At 44.4% G+C, this 20,641-nt stretch overlaps 1 protein-coding gene across 1 annotated transcript; it reads right to left on the bottom strand.

Moving 5' to 3' along the window:
• Nucleotides 1–6,407: 6,407 nt before the first annotated feature.
• LOC123407461 (septin and tuftelin-interacting protein 1 homolog 1-like) lies at nucleotides 6,408–7,566 on the bottom strand. Its single transcript, XM_045100598.1, has one exon. The coding sequence runs from the start codon at nucleotides 7,514–7,516 to the stop codon at nucleotides 6,425–6,427; it is 1,092 nt and encodes a 363-aa protein (XP_044956533.1). The 5' UTR covers nucleotides 7,517–7,566; the 3' UTR covers nucleotides 6,408–6,424.
• Nucleotides 7,567–20,641: the final 13,075 nt, after the last annotated feature.

Below are 20,641 nucleotides of genomic sequence, written 5' to 3'. Positions count from 1 at the left end.
AAGCTTCATATGTTTAACCATTGCTTCGAGCTTTCCGGAAGTTTTGGAGATTACGGTACTTTGAATTCTTTTTCAAAATAAAAATTCCAGAAAAAATATAATAAAAATTTCCATCAAAAAAGAGACGCAGGGGCACCTGGGGCCAACTAGGGGGCCCACCCCTGGTCCAGGCGCCCAGGCGGCACGACCTGGCCCCTAGCCGCGCCCACAGGTCGCCTGGGCCCACCTGGTCCCCTTTCCATGTACTTCTTCTTCCCTTCTATCTCTCTCACTCCAAAAATCCCGATTTTTCTCCTGGAGCTCGAGTTCTTGCTGTTCTTGGTGGAAAAATTCGATCTCTCTCTACATCCCATCATTTGCATTGAGAATTTGAGCATTTGCTCCTTGGTATGTGACTCCTCCACTCCTCCAATTAGAATTTTGATTGATAGTCTTATTTGTGAGTATTTATGAGTTCTTGGTATTGTTCATATGAGCTTGCATGCATGTTTAGAAATTTATTTATGAAGTTTTTACGCAAGCTTATGCATCGGGGAAGTGAGTAGAATAGTTTGCTCCAACTCATTTTTGATTAAACCTTCGTTTTTGTGATGCACCAAAAATTTCAGAAATGAGTTTGTTTGGAAAAGCAAAAGGATGGCTTGGGAAGAAGAGACCCGAGCCTACCGATAGATTAACTAGAGCTGCAACTTCACCTTCTACTGTGAGGACAAGTTACAATGATGATATTGTGCCACCAGAGTTGCTTCACGAGACGGACACGACACGTGCCATGGCATACCCGTGTTCAGATTTCCTTACGGCAGCAGGTATTAAGGATGAGTTTGATAACCTCTATGCAGCTGCAGGTTTGACACATCTCATAACACGACGTGTGCCACAATATCCAAAACTCACCTATTATTTTGTCAACTAGTTTAGATATAATAATAAAACTTCCATGATTGAATTCAGATTATATGAGGATGTCTTTACCATGTCTATGGCAGAATTTTGTGACGTTATAGGTGTGCAGAATGTCGGGAAGACGACCAAAATGAAAGTTCAGCCCTACGAGCTGAAATCCCTATTCGCTTCTCTTTGCAACAAGGATCCGCGAGACATTCATCGAGGGAAGATCTCTAGCACCTTGTTTCCCCACATCAGGTATTTCGCATACTATATTGCTCGAGGGGTGTTAGCTCGTGACAACACGAGCAACATTTCGGCTCCGGATCTCGCTATCTTGGCAGCGGCCCTCTTAGGAGATAACACGTATAATATTGGTGCTTTGATTGCTCGTCGCCTCGTTGCTAACAGCGGCAAAGGGCCTCACTTCGGTGGCATTTATACCACGCTTATCCTCGAGCACCTCGGGCGCACTGTACGCACGGATGATACACCTTTTTCATTCATAAGCTTTGATCTTACCGCTATGAAGAGGCATGAGTTTGTTACTAGGACTTTTGATTTTGGTAACCTTGTTTATATTATGAGGTTTGGCGAGCTTGCTACTCGGGAGATCCGTCTACCTGCACCACTTTTATTTGATTACACTACCAGGAACGGATGGTCCTTCACCTCGATTGAGCTGGACGAGTTCGTGATCTAGCAGCAGTTCCACAACCCCATGGAGGAGGATGAAGAGCCTTCTTCTTGGGAGGACAGTCGGGCATCAGTCTACGTGCCCGAGGCCCCGTACGGTTCTTGGAGCTACCCGTACCACCCCGGAGCCGGAGGGAGCTCCTGGAGCCCGCAGTAGCCAAGCCCAACTTAGGCCAAAAGCCTATGCTTGGGGGACTACGTACCCTTCTCCCCTTTCATTGTATCATCCGTGGTTTCCTTTTTAATCTTTTCAGAGTTTTTGCCTATTCTTCCTTGTTCTTTCTTTGCAAAAACAACAAAAAGATTTATTTTTTCTTTTGCTTTCGTTTAACCTTTGGAAAACCCAAGAAGATTTCTTTTCTCTCTTTAGATTGCTTTATTTGCAGAGTTCAGCTCACGTCCATGGTTGCAATTGCACTTGATTATATCTTTCTACGTTCATCATGCAAGTGACGATGACGAAGATCGACGGAAGGGATGCAACAAGGAAATCCGGTATGAACTCTATTTGTTTCTACTTTTGTACATATGCCTGTACTTATGATCTAGAGACCAGCTTGTAGCGACATAGTGCTATGTTTACAATGCTTTCCCAGTAGTTCATGCTTTCTTTGTGACTAGTCTCAAATAGCTGGAGTGCATAATGTGTTATCAAAATGATTTGCATGCATTGCATTGTTCATGGTTTGGCGTATTGAAGTGGTATTTCCCTTCAGAGAGTTTTTGGATTAACTTGGCACATGCTTATACATGTTTATGACTAGAAGTCTATCAAGCCTTGATGATCTTTTTATTTCAGAATAGTTATATCGATTTCATGCCCGATTCAATGTTGCTTTGTCGCTCTGCATGATTATGACCGTTATTGCTCTCTACTTGGTCGCTTCCCCATCTTTTGCTATCCTTCGCCTGTACTAAGCGGACTGACTGCTTGTGCATCCAAAATCCTTGAAACCAGTTGCGCCATATGAGTCCACCATACCTACCTATATGTGGTATTTATGTTCCGTCCTAAGTAAATTTGCATGTGTCGTATTCTAAATTTTCAAATAAATATTTTCTTTTGTATGCCCGAATCGCTCATGTAGTGAGTAGGGACTATCAGTATCTTCCATGCTAAGTGGGTTATTCTCAAGATATGTGTTGATTCACTATCATTCACGTGAAAGTGGCTGGTAACCGGGATGCCTAGTTCCATGCTCAAAAGTCAAGTCAAATTTAATGAAACAAAACTCCCCCAGGATTGTTGTTTGTATGGACGGTACCAGTGGCTTCGACCCGCCGTGGAGTGTGATCGATTGGTGGAGGGGGAGTAAAAACTTTACAATTCTGTTTGGGAACCACCTATAATGTATTTAGCATGGAAGATATTGAGATCTCTTAGTTGTTACGTTTACAATGAAAGCATACCACCCAAAATTTTGATTTATCTCTGTTTTAAAAGCTCAAGTTCTGGCACCTCTGCAAATCAATGTTTCCCTCTGCGAAGGGCATATCTATTTTACTTTACTGTTGAGTCATCCTCTTCTTATAAAAATGCACCAACTATAGAGAGCATAATTGTCATTCTGAGTGTAATGTGCATTGTCCCAAAGTACCACATTGTCTTCTGCATGGTTGTGATATTACTTATTCTGAAACATTTATTTCTAGTCTCCTTTAAGACTCCGAAGGAGCATCTACATTTATGTTTTGCTTCACTCTTGGGGGCTAGCGAGATACCACTCTAGTATGTCTGAGTCATGTGCATTGTGATCTCGTCATGATTTTCGGTTGCATATTATTCATTCTTAGTTGTTTGAAACTCTTCACATGATCGAAGGATTGCTTCGTGCATTGCCTTTGTAGCATTACTTCAATACTTGTTGGACTTGTTCGTAGTGCAAGCTTATATACATATGATGAAGCAAAAGAGTTTGTCAAAGTTTTCTTTGTCACGTCCAGTTCGTTGAACTGAATTGCTTGAGGACAAGCAATATGCTAAGCTTGGGGGAGTAGATGCGTCTCAAACGTATCAACTTTTCCAAACACTTTTGCTATTGTTTTGTCCTCATTCTTGCATGATTTGAATGAAACTAACCCGGTCTGACGTTGTTTTCAGCAGAGCTGCCTGTATGGTTTTCTTGCGTGCAGGAAAATGGATTTTTAGGCGTCCGAAAAATTCCAATAAAAAATAGAGAAAATCCATGCACCGGGAGGAACCCTGGGCCAGAAGATGGGCCAGAGGGGGGCCACCAGGCCTCGAGGTGACGTGTGGGCGCGGCCTGCTCCCTGGCCGCGCCGAGAGGCCGCCTGGGTGGGGCCCACCTCCTCTGGTGCCCTACCTTGGCTCCTATTTTTACCCGTGACGGAGAAATCCCAGAAGAGAAGTCGTTTTGCAAGTTCTCGACGCGGAGCCGCCGCCACCCTCGGTTCTTCTCCGGGAGAGCTAATCTGGAGGGTGCCTTGGCCTCCGGAGAGGTGAAATCGTCGCCATCGTCATCACCATCAGCACTCCATCACCCTTCCATGGCTTCCCCCATCATGTGTGAGTAATTCCCTACTGTATGTGAAGGGGATGGTAGTGATTGGATGAGTTAGATCATGCAATAGTTCGTCGGTTGTTGGGGGCATGTTGCCTATCATCTACTATGGTGTTTATCATCTTTGCTACTACTTGTTACTCTTAATGCTTGTCACTTTGGGTCCGAGTTCCATGAGTTCAGATCTGAACACCTTATGTTTTCATGGATATATTTGTGTTCTTGATCCTATCTATGTGTAGTATGCACCTAATATAGTCCGGAACCGGCGATCCTAATGGTGACAGCTTGGGACATCAAAGGGGATAGACTATAGTTTGAGGATTCCATGTATCCATTGATTGTTAATGCTTTGTTCCGGTGCTCTTTGACAGGAGCACCTTAATCTCCATAAGTTCCTTTTGGCCCCGTTGGTAGCGGGATGGTAGGACAAAAGATGTTGTGTAAGTTCTTATTGCAAGCACGCACGACTACCTTGGGATAGATGCCTAATGTTTGATATTTGCCTAGATGATCATTACTTTTCTATGTGCCTTGCCCCAAGTTAAATACATGATATCTCTCATCCATGACCAACCATCCATCTCCCTAGCCTACAATGTTTTAATCCTGCTAGTCACCGGTTGCTCTACTCTAGCTGTTTTACTTTCGTTGCTTTGCCACCATTATTTCCGTTACCACAATCACTTTCATATCACCATTTCTACCAATATTTCGTTGTCAAGTAAGTATCTTTCTGGTGCGGTTGAATTAACAACTCAACTTAAAGCTTATAATATTCTTTGGCTCCCCTTGTGTCGAATCAATAAATTGGGTTATCTTACCCGCGAAGACTGTTGCGATCCCCTACACTTGTGGGTTATCAGCCACACACAGTCGGATCCGATCCATCGAGTGCCACAGACGTGAGCTAGGGTTGATGGGCATGTAGGTGGTGCCGAAACGGAGCCACGATGGCGATGCAAGAGATTAGAGAAGGGAAGGAGGGAGCCGAAGGGAAGAAAAGGTGCACAGAGGAGGGGCACGATGCTGGTGTTGACTGTTGCGGCTGCTGTCGGTGATGATGCTTTATCTGCCTGCACTGTTCAGTTTACTCCAAGGCGCAATGGTTACGATGATGAGAATATCACCTGCGGGGACTACAAGATGCTTCTGAAGGTCACTTGGTCGATTATGTATTTCTGATGTAACTCTTAGTTATTCGGTGGTGGCAGTCTGCCAGATTCTCTAGATACTTTGGATGCAATGAAGTTTCATTATGGGAACCAGTTATGCTAGATGCTAAAACAATATATGTGTTCCAGCGTGTATTGTATCTATTCTGACTCTTAAGGCTGGAGTAAGACTCTTGTGTAGTATTTACATCAGAATAGTCTGGTTTACTCCGAGTAAAATTATAAACTATCCCCAAAACTTGACATCCTAAAAGTAATTTCCATACAAAGTTGTTTGCCTTGTTGAACCGCATTCCCAATGATGCAAAGCTTGATTAAGCATTTTTCATACGCTCCACATCAATTAGAAGTAGCAAATTCTGGTTGAGCAAATATTTGACAATGAATACGTCAAACGAGTTTATCATATGTTCCTCTGCAGAGTTTGGATATCTCGGGAAAAAATGTACTGTTATACAAAACGCTTGGTTTGATCAATTGACAAAGGCAACATGCACTTCAGAGAAATAAGACTTGCTATCTTCAGGAGGTGTTTCAGGCTTTCAACCAATTAGAAGTAGTCACGTTTTAGTATTTAGATACATCCATTTCTAAATAAACTTAAGACAAGAATTTTGGAACGGAAGAAGTAATACATATGGATCTCCTTAACAGCTGGCATTGGGTTGCTAGTCCTTTATTCCATCTCGGTTTCTTAGGATGTCATTGCCTCGCCATATAAACCTGGTCATAAACCCAGCTTCTTCTACGTCCACGCAGAGATCTTTGCAAAACAGTGTCGAAAGATGAAGAAATGTTATGGCTTGTTTTACGCTGTCACAAAATCTACAATGTAGAACAGCGAAAATTCACGAAAACTTGCAAAATCTGAATTTGGACTCCTTTGGTATTTTGAAATTTTCATTCAAGCATCTGTGCGGCAATAGTGTATTGATTTTGAGTGTGGAATATGGCATAGGGGAAGGGCCTGAAAGTGCATAGTACATTTTTGTATACTTTCGTTATCCGATCAAAACCATGTGGGTTTCTCTCGTTATACTGTTATTAATCATAAGCGAATAGAACCATTACATTGCTAATCATAAGTGACACTACGTATGACAATGACTACTAGTACAACCTCTCAAGCAGCATCAACTATCACTACGTATGACAAACAAGACGGCTGAGGTCTTCCGCTTCTCGATCCACCATGGCAACGCCAGACTCCAGCCATGCGAGCACGCGTTCGTCGTCGAGCAGCTCCGGGGCGAAGAGGTTCTTCCAGCCGGCGCACCACGCTGCGGCCTCCCCCGAAGATGGCCTCGCGGACAACAGCCAGTGGCGCAGCGCGCTCTCCCATTTGCCGAAAAACTCTTGTTCTAGGATTGACACCATGTCCTCGATGCGCACGAGAGGCGCCCACGACATCACCTCGCGGAACCTGACGTCGATCTGCTTCGGCGGCGTGATCCTCAGCTGTTGCAGCCATCCTGCGAGCCTAGGCAGGATGTGACGTCGGGAGAAGATCTCCCAATGCGCCGGGTCCAAGTAGCCTTTCCATGGGGAGATGATGTCGAGGCTGCAGCCGCTGATCTTGCCCTCCACGGTGCAGTAGAGGCTCTCCGGTAGTCGTCCGACCAAGGGGATCCACGGGCGCAGCCAATCGTCGCAGCCTGGGTTCCACAACGGCTCCCACTCTCGCGCTTTCATGGCCATGCTAGGCGTGAGCACCTGATCCACGATGTGCCGCACGGCCGGAGAAGGCAGCGCGGCCCTCCACGCGCCCGGCGCGCGCTTCCCCCGGAGCACCTCCTCGGACTCGACGATCGCCGCCAGCGCCTCCGCCGTCTCCACGCTGTCGTCGCCTTGAAGCTGCACGTCACGCAGCAGCGCGAGGGTCTTCTCGTAGCACTCCCGTTCGAGGAGGAGGGCTCGTGAGACGGCCGCCGACTCGTGCCACTCGTCTTGGGCTGGCCATGACGGCGCCGGCGCGCCCGGCAGGCCGTTCTTGTACGGCTTCTCGCGGTGGCCGAGGCCGGCCGTTGAGCCATGATTGATGGCCTTCACAGGGACGACGATGCCTTGGCCGTGCGCGCCGAGGCCTGAGCCTTGCTTGTAGTTCCACAGCCGCATCATCTTGGCCACCGGCGCGGTGGTGCGCGCGAGGCTGCCCGGCATCTTGGACGGGTACGACGAGTCGTCGTCGCCCTCGTCGAGCAGCGCTGCGTTGAAGCTGCGCTTCAGTAGCGCCATGCCGCCCGCCGTTGCCAGGCGATCGAGATCGAGGACCAAACAGGGAACGTCGCTGCTTGGAATCGGTCGGCTTGCTGTTTTGTCTCGTTCTGCTGATCGATGCGTATGAGAGTTAGTACATATCATACGTACTACGTACGCATCACTATATATAACTAGTAGGCAGTTCGACTCCGTCTTGGAGACGAGCCTTGCGCGTTTCCGAGTTCAAGGGTACTTGGCATAATAACCATGCAAAAAAAAAAAGAGTACTTTGCATAATATATCCATGCAAAAAAAAAAATACTTCGCTTAATACACACTTGGTGTTGGACCTTTAGTCTCGGTTGGTGTCACCAACCGAGACCAAAGGGGTTCGGCAGGAGTGACACCCTTTCGTTCTGGTTGGTGTCTCCAACCGGGACTAAATGTCCGTCTTCAATCCTGGTTTTAGATACTAATCGGGACTAAAAATTTCCATATATATATCCTTGCCCCTACCCGTCCTCTGTGTTTTTTTCTCAGAAAAGGTGGGAAGTGTGTGCTAATTGGTTTTCCTTTCCTATGCACAAGAGGTGTTCGATGAAATGCCTCAGAGCATGATGCCACTTGAGTTCACGAGCCACATTCAAGATTTCTCCTCTTTTTTGGCATAAGTGTAGGTGTGGTTTAACTTAGGGTGCCATTCCGTCCCCGTCCCCATCCTCACCGCTGTCGATCTCGTCGCCGGCACTACCGTGGTGAGCCTCTTGTTTTTATCTTTTATAAAACTTACTTGTAATATTTTTTGTTACTTGTCTATTTTTCTTACTTGTATATTATTATTTGTTATTATATAGTTACATGGTTTTGATATCCGCCCCCGCCGGCTCTCGTCCGGTCTATGATTCGGGTGTGGTATATTATCTTTTATAACTATTTGTTTCATTTCGTGTTTATGACAATTATGTCGACCAACTTGACATAGATATTTTTATCTAGGAGGTATGTGAACCGAAAATTGCAACCGACCCTCTTGTCGAGAGCTTAAATTTAGTTGAAAAAACATTTTTTAAAAGAAAAATTGAAAAGAATTGAAGAAGAGAAGATAGAATTGGAGTTGTATGTTGCCGATGTTGTCGATGATCACAAGATCAATATGGATGCAATGCGTTTGAAAATTAGAAAGATTTAAAAATATGCCATTAATAAAGAGGCTTGGTATCATTATGTTGTTGAATCAATTATTACCTTAGTTGCGATTCTGATCGCATTTGTTGTTGCATTTAAATGTTTTACATAGTTGTATGTTAGTTTCAATGTATGTTAGTTTGATCAACGATGTATGAACTTTATGTATTTATTTTTGCACTACTAACATTTGATCACTACTGTACTTTGGTTATAATGTGATGATGAACTTGTATTAATTTGATCATTTCTCTATTCATGATGTTTTGTAATGGTTTTTTATATACTTAATTACACAATGCAGATAAACCGACAATGGATGTATGGTGACCGACATACTTCTGAGTACATTATGGGCCTGCATAATTTTATCGATGTGGCTAGGGCAAACAAACATAATGGTTTTATGTATTGTCCACGTGTTGTCTTTGAGAATACGAAGGATTACTCTTCCTCGAAAACCCTTCACTTCCACCTGCTTAAGTCCGGTTTCATGCCCCACTATAATTGTTAGACCAAGCACAGAGAAAGAGGGGTTATGATGGAAGACAATGAAGAAGAAGAGGATGATGACAACTATCCTATATCCCCTGAATACAATGATACTACAACGGGGGAAGTTGAAGATCAAGAGGCACCAGGTGTGCCCGCTGATGATGATCTTTGCCGGGTCATTGTTCATGCACAGAGAGAATGCAAAAGTGAAAGGGAGAGGTTGAAGTCCGATCGCATGTTAGAGGATCACAAAAAAGGTTATACCTAAATTACGAAGATGGCAACACAAAGCTTGGTACCACACTAGAATTGATGCAATGGAAGACAGATAATGGTGTATCGGATAAGGGATTTCAGAAGCCACTGCAATAATGAAGAAGAATCCTCCAAAGGATAACGAATTGTGTGACAGTGCGTACGAAGCAAACAAGGTTCTCTACCCTCTAGGATAAGAGGTGCAGAAGATACATGCATGCCCTAATGACTACATCCTTTATCGCGGTGAGGAGTACGAGAATTTGAATGCATGCCCGGTATGCGGTACATTGCGGTACAATATCAAATGAGATGACCCTCGTGATGTTGAGAGCCAGCGCCCCAGGAAGAGGGTTCCTGCCAAGATGATGTGGTACGCTCCTATAATACCACAGTTGAAACATTTGTGCAGAAACAAAGAGCATGCTAAGTTATTGCGCTGGCACAAAGAAGATTGTAAGAAAGACGGGATGTTAAGAGTACCTGATGATGGGTCGCAGTGGAGAAAAATCAAGAGAAAGTGTATGGAGTTTGCAGATGACACAAGGAACTTATGGTTTGGTTTAAGTGCAGATGTCATTAATCCTTTTAGGGAGGAGAGCAACAATCATATCACCTGGCATGTAACTCTATGTATCCATAACCTTCCTCCTTGGTTGTGCATGAAGCGGAAGTTCATTATGATGCCACTACTCATCCAAGGCCCTAAGCAACCCGACAACGACATTGATGCGTACCTAAGGCCATTAGTTGAAGAACTTATACAACTATGGGACATCAAAGGTGTACGTGTGTGGGATGAGTACAAACAAGAGGAATTTGACCTACGAGCGTTGCTCTTTGTAACCATCAATGATTGGCCCGCTCTTAGTAACCTTTCAGGACAGACAAACAAGGGATACAATGCATGCACACACTATTTAGATGAGACCGAAAGTATATATTTGGCCAAATGTAAGAAGAATGTGTACCTGGGACATCGTCGATTTCTTCCGAGCAGGCATCCCTTAAGAAAGAAAGGTAAGCATTTCAAAGGTGAGGCAGATCACCGGAAGAAGCTTGTCCTCCATACAGGTGATGCTATATTTGATATGGTCAAGGTTTTAAAAGCAATCTTTGGAAATGGTCCTGGCGGACAATCTGTTTCGAATGACGCTGACGGACACACACCCACGTGGAAGAAGAAATCTATATTTTGGACCTATCCTATTGGAAAGACCTAGAGGTCCACTCTGCAATCGACGTGATGCACGTGACACAAAATGTTTGCGTGAACCTTCTAGGCTTCTTGGGCGTGTATGGGAAGACAAAAGATACATAGAGGGCACGGGAGTGCCAGCAACGTATGAATGAAAAAGATGGCCCGCATCCAAAGCATTATCAAGGTCCTGCCTGCTACACTCTTGCCAAAGGAGAGAAGGAAATATTTTTTGAATGCCTGCTCAGTATCAAGGCCCTGTCTGTCTTCTCATGGAATATAAAGGGAATAATAAATATGTCAGAGAAAAAGAATTCCAGAACCTAAAGTCTCATGACTGCCACGTGATTATGACGCAGCTACTTCTGGTTGCATTGAGGCGACTTCTACCAGAAAATGTTCGATTAGCCATTGTGAAGCTATGTGCATTCCTCAATGCAATTTCTCATAAGGTAATCGATCCAGAAATCCTACCAACGTTACAGAATGATTGGGTCCAATGTCTTGTGTGTTTCGAGTTGGTGTTCCTACCATACTTTTCAACATTATGACGCACGTCCTAGTTCACCTAGTCGACGAGATTGTCATTCTGGGTCCTGTATTTCTACACAATATGTTCCTCTATGAGAGGTTCATCGGAGTCTTAAACAAGTATGCCCGTAACCATGCTAGGCCAGAAGGAAGCATCTCCAAGGGCCATGAAACAGAGGAGGTCATTGAGTTTTGTGTTCATGGGAGTAAAGAAGTCAACTACGTAGAACTTTTTAGCTTGAAAGTGATCCTCATTTCATAGACATCCAAAATTTGAAGTCTTCAAATAGATATCATGTGATTTGGGAACATGTCACTTAGCCAACATTAGGTCATCTCCAACGTTCATTCATAAAATTTGCTTCTGCATCTGTCCGCGGACAGGTGAAAAGCAGTTCACGGACAAGGATGTGGGAGCCGGTATCCAATGCTACCCGTATACATTTCAAACATGGCTTAACAAACGAGGAAAAATTCATACAAACACTATGGATTTCATTAAAGTTGGGATATAAGTTACATAAAACGAATGGTATTTCGTCCATTTAACTAAATCTATAAAAAAATCTTGAACCTATACGGGACAACCACCTCATATGTGTTGCCGCCATGTCCCGCCGCACCGTCGTCACTATTCGTGCCACCGTTGTCGTTGTCGCTGCCATCGCTATCCTCCAACGAAAAAGGGCGCTGGAGGGCCATGACACCCTTGTCCGACTAGTGAGTGGCACTTGAGGAGGAGTTGCTTCGCCTCCTCCTACGTGGTGCGGAGGACCGTCGTGACCGGACCACATGCAACAGATGGAGATGTGATGACAACCTTTTCTGGGTTGGCGCACGAGTCGCTGAGCGACCACTCCTCCCAAATCTTGGCGATCGAGCTTGTCGTCAAGGTAGCGGCGGCGTGATGTCGTCTCCACGGTTGTGATGGGGTGATCGACGACCCACACGACGATTATGTATTGGTCACTGTGGCCCTATTCCGGCGCCGCGTCAATCTATGCGAATGCGGAGCGGCAAGCGATATTGCGCTGGACGAACCATGCCTTGTGCCTCGCCGCATGCTCTTCCTCGGATACAATGGTCCTCGAGTCTGAGGCACCACCGCAATAGCCTCCTCTAAGGTAGTGCAGGATGCAGCCACATGCCTTCGTGTTCGCGGCGACATTGATACGTCTCCGTCGTATCTACTTTTCCGAACTCTTTTGCCCTTGTTTTGGACTCTAATTTGCATGATTTGATTGAAACTAACCCGGACTAACGCTGTTTTCAACAGAATTGCCATGGTGTTGTTTTTGTGCAGAAATAAAAGTTCTCATAATGACCTGAAAATTTGCGGAGAATTTTTCTAGAATTAATGACAAATACCTCCGCAAAGATCCATCGGAGGGGGTGAGCCAGTGGGCCACAAGCCCAGGCGGCGCGGCCACCCCCCAGGCCGCACCAACCAGGCTTGTGGAGCCCACGTGGCACCACCGCCTCCACACCCAGCTCTATATATTCCGTTTCGCCCGGAAAAAATCAGAGAGAAGGATTCATCGCGTTTTACGATACGGGGGCGCCGCCACCTCCCGTTCTTCATCTGGAGGGCAGATCTGGAGTCCGTTTTGGGCTCCGGAGAGGGCAGATCGTCGCCATCGTCATCATCAACCTTCCTCCATCGCCAATTCCATGATGCTCTTCATCGTTCGTGAGTAATCTCATCGTAGGCTTGCTGGACGGTTATGAGTTGAATGAGATCTATCATGTAATCGAGTTAGTTTTGACGGGGATTGATCCCTAGTATCCACTATGTTCTAGATTGATGTTGCTACTACCTAGCTATGCTTAATGCTTGTCACTAGGGCCGAGTGCCATGATTTCAGATCTGAACCTATTATGTTGTCGCCAATATATGTGTGTTTTAGATCCTATCTTGCAAGTTGTAGTCACCTACTATGTGTTATGACCCGGCAACCCCGGAGTGACAATAGCCGGAACCACTCCCGGAGATGACCATAGTATGAGAGTTCATGTATTCATCGCGTGTTAATGCGTTGGTCCGGTTCTTTATTAAAAGGGGAACCTTAATATCCCGTAGTTTCCATTAGGACCCCGCTGCCACGGGAGGGATGGACAATAGATGTCATGCAAGTTCTTTTCCCTAAGCACGTATGACTACATACGGAATACATGCCTACATTAGATTGACGAACGGGAGCTAGTTACATACCTCTCAGTGTTATAACTGTTACATGATGAATCACATCTGGCATAATCATCCATCACCGATCCAATGCCTACGAGTCTTTTACTACTGGTCCTTGCTATGTTACTTTGTCGCTACTACTGTCGCTACTGCTGTTACTGTGCTGCTACTTGTTACTGCTGTTCCTTGCTACTGCTGTCACTATTGTTGTTACTTGCTACCGCTGTGAGTACTACTGTTACTGGTTACTTTGCTCCTACCTGCTGCAAGACTTTTCTGGCACCATTGATACAACAAGTTAGGAATAGTCTGCCGTCAACAGACCCTTTTCTGGCACCATTGCTATCATACTACTTTGCTACTGATACTTTCCTTGCAGATACTAATCTTTCAGGTGTGGTTGAATTGACAACTCAGCTGCTAATACTTGAGAATATTCTTTCGCTTCCCCTTGAGTCGAATCAATAAATTTGGGTTGAATACTCTACCCTCGAAAACTGTTGCGATCCCTACACTTGTGGGTTATCAAGACTATTTTCTGGCGCCGTTGCCGGGGAAGCACAACTATATTCTCTAAGTCACTTGGGATTTACGTCTGCTGGTCACTATGAGGAATCTAAGAGATCCAAGAACTAAAGTCTTGCCCTCAACTACGAGGACAGGTAAGGAACTGTCATCGAGCTCTGCACTTGATTCACCTTCAGTTATGAGTAAGTTTGCGACATCACCTCCTACTAGAAATCTTGATATGTCGCCTGTGCTTGATGATGCTACTTTTGCTGCCCATGATGCTTATGATGATGCTATGCTTGATACTATGCCTGATGATGCTATGCTTGATACTGCTTTGCCACTAGGTGCATTCCTTGATGCACAAATTGCTAGAGTTGCTGCTAGATGTGATGATACTTCTGAAACTGTTGATACTATTGAAGTAGAACATGCTATTTTGCATGCTAGAACTAGCTCTCCTGATATGCCTGAATTGCCTGAACGTTATGTTATGGAGGGAGAGATAGCTGAGGATTTTCTTGTGTGTAAGGATAGATATGATGTTAAGAAATTACTGCGCAAGTGGAAAGAAAAATCTCTGAACGCTAGGATGAAATACGACCCGAAGTTTGCTACTTCGCCTATCTTTGTGACCGATAAGGATTATGAATTCTCTGTCGACCCTGAGTTAATCACTCCAGTCGAATTTGATCCTTTTCACGATTATGAGTTTGAAACGGTTGTAGCCCATCTTACCAAACTGCACGATATAGCCACCCTATTCACTAGTGAGGAAAAGATCTGCCACTACTATATCCTCAAGCTGTTTCCTTTCTCGCTAAAGGATGATGCTAAGACCTGGTTCATTTCTCTTGCTCCTGGTTGTCTGCGTAGCCCCCAGGATATGGTCTACTACTTCTCTGAAAAATATTTCCCTGCCCATAAGAAGCAAGCTGCCTTGCAGGAAATATACAACTTTGCTCAAGCTGAAGAAGAGAGTCTCCCACAAGCTTGGGGGAGGCTCATCCAGCTACTAAATGCTTTGCATGATCACCCTCTTGAGAAGAATAAAGTACTTGATATCTTCTATAATGGACTTACCGATGCTTCTAAATACCACCTAGATAGTTGTGCCGGTAGTGTGTTTTAGGGAACGAACTGTAGAACAAGCTGAGATTCTATTGAATAGCATCTTGTGCAATGAGAATGCTTGAACTATTCCCGAACCACCTCCTAAGTCAACTCTAAATAAAATATGTATTCTATTCCTCAGTCCTCAAGATATGCAAGAAGCCAAGAAATCTATGCGAGTGAAAGGCATTAAATCTGAAGATGTCAAAAATCTACCACCTATCGAAGAGATCCATGGTCTTGATAACCCGATACAGGTAGTAGAAGTAAATTCTTTGTGTAGGTTTGATGAGAGTGATATTTCTTTTGATAAACCTGCTAGCTTATGCCTGGATGAATTTGATAACCTTGTTGCCAAACAACAGAGTTTCAATGATTATGTTAGCACACAATTGGAACAGAATGCTCGTATGCTTAGTCATTTAAGTGCTTGTGTGGACAGAAACATCAACGATCTTAAGCTTATGAGTAAACATGCCTCTATGGTCACTACTCAGGTAGAAAAGGTACTTCAAGCTCAGAGTGACTTGCTCAATGAGTTGAATGACAATTCTGTCAAAGTCGTCACTAGAGGCGGTAGAATGACCGAGGAACCTCTATATCCTGAGGGTCATCCGAAGAGAATTGAACAAGATTCTCAAGGAGTTAGCACTGATGCACCTAATCATCCTAGAAAGAAGAAGAAAGATGATAGGAACCTGCACGCTAGCAACCCTGTTGCTGCTACACCTGAGAGTCCAAACGATGTCTCTGTCTCTGATGCTGAAACACAATCTGGTGATGAACATTAGCCTAATGATAATATCGATAGTGATGTTCATGATGATGCTCAACCTAGCAATGATAAGGATCTGGAGATTGAACCTAGTATTGATCTTGATAACCCACAACCTAAGACTAAGAGATACAATAAGAATGACTTTGCTGCTAGGAAGCATGGTAAAGAAAGGGAACCATGGGTTCAGAAACCCATGCCCTTTCCTCCCAAACCATCCAAGAAAAAGGATGATGAGGATTTTGAGCGCTTCGTTGAGATGATCAGACCCGTCTTTCTGCAAATGTGTTTGACGGATATGCTCAAGATGTCTCCGTATGCTGAGTACGTGAAAGATATTGTGACTAATAAGAGGAGGATACCTGAGGTTGAGATTTCCACCATGCTCGCTAATTATACCTTCAAGGGTGGAACTCCGAAGAAACTAGGTGATCCCGGTGTGCCCACTATACCTTGCTCCATTAAAGGCAACTACGTTAGAACCGCGTTATGCGACCTTGGAGCCGGTGTTAGTGTTATGACTCTCTCTCTTTATCGTAGACTTGAACTGGATAAGTTGACAACCACTGAAATCTCTCTGCAAATGGCTGACAAATCAACTGCTTTCCCTATCGGCATTTGCGAGGATGTGCCTGTTGCGGTTGCCAATGTCACTATCTTAACATACTTTGTTATCTTGGATATTCCTGAGGACGATGCCATCGCGGTCATCCTTGGAAGACCCTTTTTAAACACTGCAGGTGCTGTTATAGATTGCAACAAAGGCAATGTCACTTTCCATGTCAATGGTAATGAGCATACGGTGCACTTTTCGAAGAAATATTATCGAGTAGATTGCATCAATGCTATCGAAAAAACTTCATCGATTCTTATTGGGAGCTTTGAATGACCTATTCCTCGTGTCAAGATGTAGTATGATTTGCTTGTTGGGGAAATACACATCCCCATTGAGGTGACCTAGTGATTGTTCAAAAATTCTCCGTCTTCTTTTGCGATTCGAAAAAGTTTTGTCGAGGGGATTTGATCAACCCCATTGATGGATTTCTTTCGATGACCATGAGATGGATGAATCAAGGAGTCACAAACCTCTCTTCCAAGCTTTCACTTTAGGTTGCTTAGAAGAAAAATGATAGATTTAGTTTAGTTTTCCCTATTTTCCGTTTTAGCGTCTCGTAGAAAAGCACCCCAAAAATAAAAGTTCTCAGAACGTCCTGAAAATCAAGTATGATTTTTTCTGGATTTTTTGAAAAATACTGAGACGAAGAGCTTGTCTAGAGGCTGCACCAGTGGGCCACAAGCCCAGGGGGCGCGGTCCCCCCCATGGCCGTGGCACCCAGGCTTGTGAGGCCCACAGGCACCCCCTCCACTCACTCTTGCTCTCATCTGGTTCTCCTACCTTCAGAAAAAATCGTTTCGCAGCTCAAACCCGTGTTCTTGCTCCTCTTGCTGGGATTTTCGATCTCTTTGCTCAAAGCACCATTCTCCGAAGTGTTTTGGGGAAATTACTCCTTGGTAAGTGACTCCTCCATTGGTCCAATTAGTTTTTGATCTAGTGCCTTATACTTCGCGTATTTTTGCTTCCTTGGTGACCATGTTCTTGAGCTTTGCATGCTAATTTTAGCTGGTCCCAAGTAGTTTTGACGCGTAATATGGCCTCTAGGCACTAGTTGGAGTAGTTGCTACGAGTTTAGTTAAGCCTTGTTCACTTCTCCTTAGAATCACTAAAAAATTCAGAAATTTTCAGAGATAGAAAAGGGAAAAGATGAGGAGGTTCTTAAGAGGCTCGTCAAGCCGTGACCCCAAGGATGATGGGTGTGAGAAGAAGTGCAAGTATCTGGTCCCTCGAGTCACAGAAGTTCGAGCGTGCGAGTGGCCAAGCGACGTGTTCTTATGCGCCGCTGGAATTTATGAGGACTTTTATCACTTGGTGGAGAACGCAGGCCTTACCGCCTTCCTTGAAGATAAGTGTCCGCAAGACCTCCTCCTCACTAATATCTTCATACAAAGCTTTAACTTCTATCCGAGGAAGAATCCTCCTATGATTGAGTTTAAATTTTATGATATCCCCCAGCGCATGTCACTCCAGGATTTTTGCAATGTTTGAAAATTACCTTACGTTGAGGATATTCATGAACCTCGTCCACGGGACTTATAAGCTTTCATCCAACCGTTATGCTTCACAGCCCGCACAGAGCGGTACTACCGCTCGGTAGGTTCACCAACCATGCTGATGCCAAAAAGGATGCAAAAAACAGTCCGACGGAGCGGTAGTAAAAATTACTACCGCTCCAGGGGCGGTACTACCGCTCCGGGGGCGGTACTGCCGCTACAGGAGCGGTACTACCGGTGGCACCAGGAGCGGTACTATCGTGGATATTGAAACTGCTCTAACTTTCACATACGGACTCCAAATTCAACGAACAAATTTGTTGGAAAGCTAAGAACATGGGCTAACACAATCTTGATAGAAATATCAATAAGAAGCAAGTGAGAAAAGTCCCATAAGAAAACGGTGAGAACCCCTCTTCGAATAAGACCCGTAAAAACTCCCAACATCGAAAACATCATAGAAGATGCATATGGACTCCGTTTTCGATGAACTCGAGCTTGTCATGAATATGACCATAATCTATAAAACTCACAAAGAAAAACACCAAACAAGAACCAAGAAGTATGATGCAAGGATGCAAATGGTTTGAGCTCTCAACGAACGATACGATCAAGCTACTCACTTGAGAGCCCCCCTTGACAGTACGACAATCTATCCTAAAACAGAAAACCTATCAAGGGCAAACCTATACCTTGCACCTCGTCCTCTTGAGCTAGATGACGATGATCTTGGCTTCCTCAAGATGGTCCACCTTTCTTGATTGTGTTGGCTTGATGAAGACTAGTTGATTGCTCCCACATACACACTCTCTTCAGCATATCTTCACAAGTCCATTGCCACCATCCTCCACCACTTTACGTCATCCTCCATGGGTTGTATGAGATCTTCCTCTTGACGCAAGCCCATGGAAACACACCTAACCCCACATAGAACACTCAGGAAGACCATGGGTTAGTACACAAATACGTAATGGACAATGCTTACCATACCATGGGATCACTTGATCCCTCTCGGTACATCTTGTATGCTTTGTGTGTTGATCATCTTGATTTACTCTTTATCTGACGATCTTGATCAACCTTGTGTCTCTATGACCATTCTTTGGATAATATCTTGAATACCACCTTGGTCATCATATAAACTCCTTGAACCCGACAGATGGACTTCAAGAAGTGCCTATGGACAAATCCTATAAATATAACTTAAGGCAACCATTAGTCCATGGGAATTGTCATCAATTACCAAAACCACATATGGAGAGATATGCTCTATCACGGGTGATGATGAAGCAGTCTCGGTCGGAGAAGGATGGCGACAACCGGTGGAGGACGACAACGGGAAGATGCGCGGTCGACGACCAGAAGGGGCCGCCGCGTCGCGTGAGGCCGACGGGTCGGTTTAGAGGCCGGATCACGCCGATGTCGAAGTAGCGACGCGGTGGGCGACGGCGGCGGTGGGCGACGCAAACTGATCTTAGATCGGAAAACCAAAAAGAAAGAATGTGGATCAAGAGATTGGCAAAAGAGAGAAAATCTGGATCGAGGGATCGGGAAAAAGACTCTCTAGGATAGCCGGTTAACTAGACTAGCAGACGAACCCTAGGTACGGACGACACGACCCCTGGAGGCGGTCATGGAGGCCGATCGCCACGGGGGCGTTGCGCGGTGCGGAAGCGACGGGCGGCGGCTAGGTCTAGAAACTTGCGGCAGATACCATGTTGAATGGGAGAATAGAAGGACTGGTGGAATAGTTGTTGTATTGTTTGAGCCTCATGCCATATATATAGGAGTACAGTTATCAACTTAGAGTACAAGGCAAGGTAGAACAAATCCTAGTCTATCTCATATTTCCTAATAATCAACATACTCAACATTATCCAAAATATATTGAAGAAATTCATTATGGACAAACCTTATCCATCCATAACTCTCATTATAGTTCATTCTCTAGACGTAGAGAAAGATCTATTCAGACCAAGAGATGATGGAAATGATATTTTGGGACTTAAAGTTCCATAATTTCATTGAATCCATCAAACACAATTGGTTGGGGCTCAAGAATATCTATCGATATCTCTAAAGGCATCAAACACCTTGTCCTGGTTTTTCAAGTTTCAGAGAAATCTGAACATCAATACCATTGGATACATTGATCACATCCCCACTATGTCAGATCATAGACAAGCTTAGTCTTCCTACTAAGTGGTAGTCATTCCATAACAGTCTTTGAAATAGACCTCGTGGCTACATCCACCAACCATTATCTCAAAGATAATGTTGCTTGTGTTGCCCAGATGCAAACATGTTACTAATAAGCAATATCTTTATATTGCATATCTTGCAAGTCGATTTGTTTCACCAAGTCTCTACCAACTTTTACATTTCAGAAATATGTTCGTGGAATTGATATATGACGGCTTCGAAATTTGCAAGAATCAGGGGGAGTATCTTCCTGAATTGTTCCTCTTCAATGCATCATATTATACTTTTTTCTTTCCCTAATAATAAAGCAACTACTGCTTTTGTTGTCCGTCATGAAAGTTTTATAGAAAACCCCCTGTAGTTTCTTGAAATCAACCCGTAGTCTGGGTTTAAGTGAGAAAACGAATCGTTTTTTGTAGTTTTACAAAAAACCATTGTGCTTTTCCGAAATTAACCCGCCTTCGCTGCTCGCCCACAGCCTCCGCTTCTAAAGTCGTTGTCGGATTTGTCTTATAGGATTGAAGGAAAAGTTTCAGAGGCAGCAAGATAGCGTAGTGGCTTGAGCCTTATGTCTCTACTCCTGAGACCTAGGTTCGAATC

The sequence above is a fragment of the Hordeum vulgare genome, chromosome 1H (assembly GCF_904849725.1).
Source record: "Hordeum vulgare subsp. vulgare chromosome 1H, MorexV3_pseudomolecules_assembly, whole genome shotgun sequence".
Classification (NCBI taxonomy): Eukaryota; Viridiplantae; Streptophyta; class Magnoliopsida; order Poales; family Poaceae; genus Hordeum; species Hordeum vulgare.
This window is presented reverse-complemented; position numbering and strand designations above follow the sequence as displayed.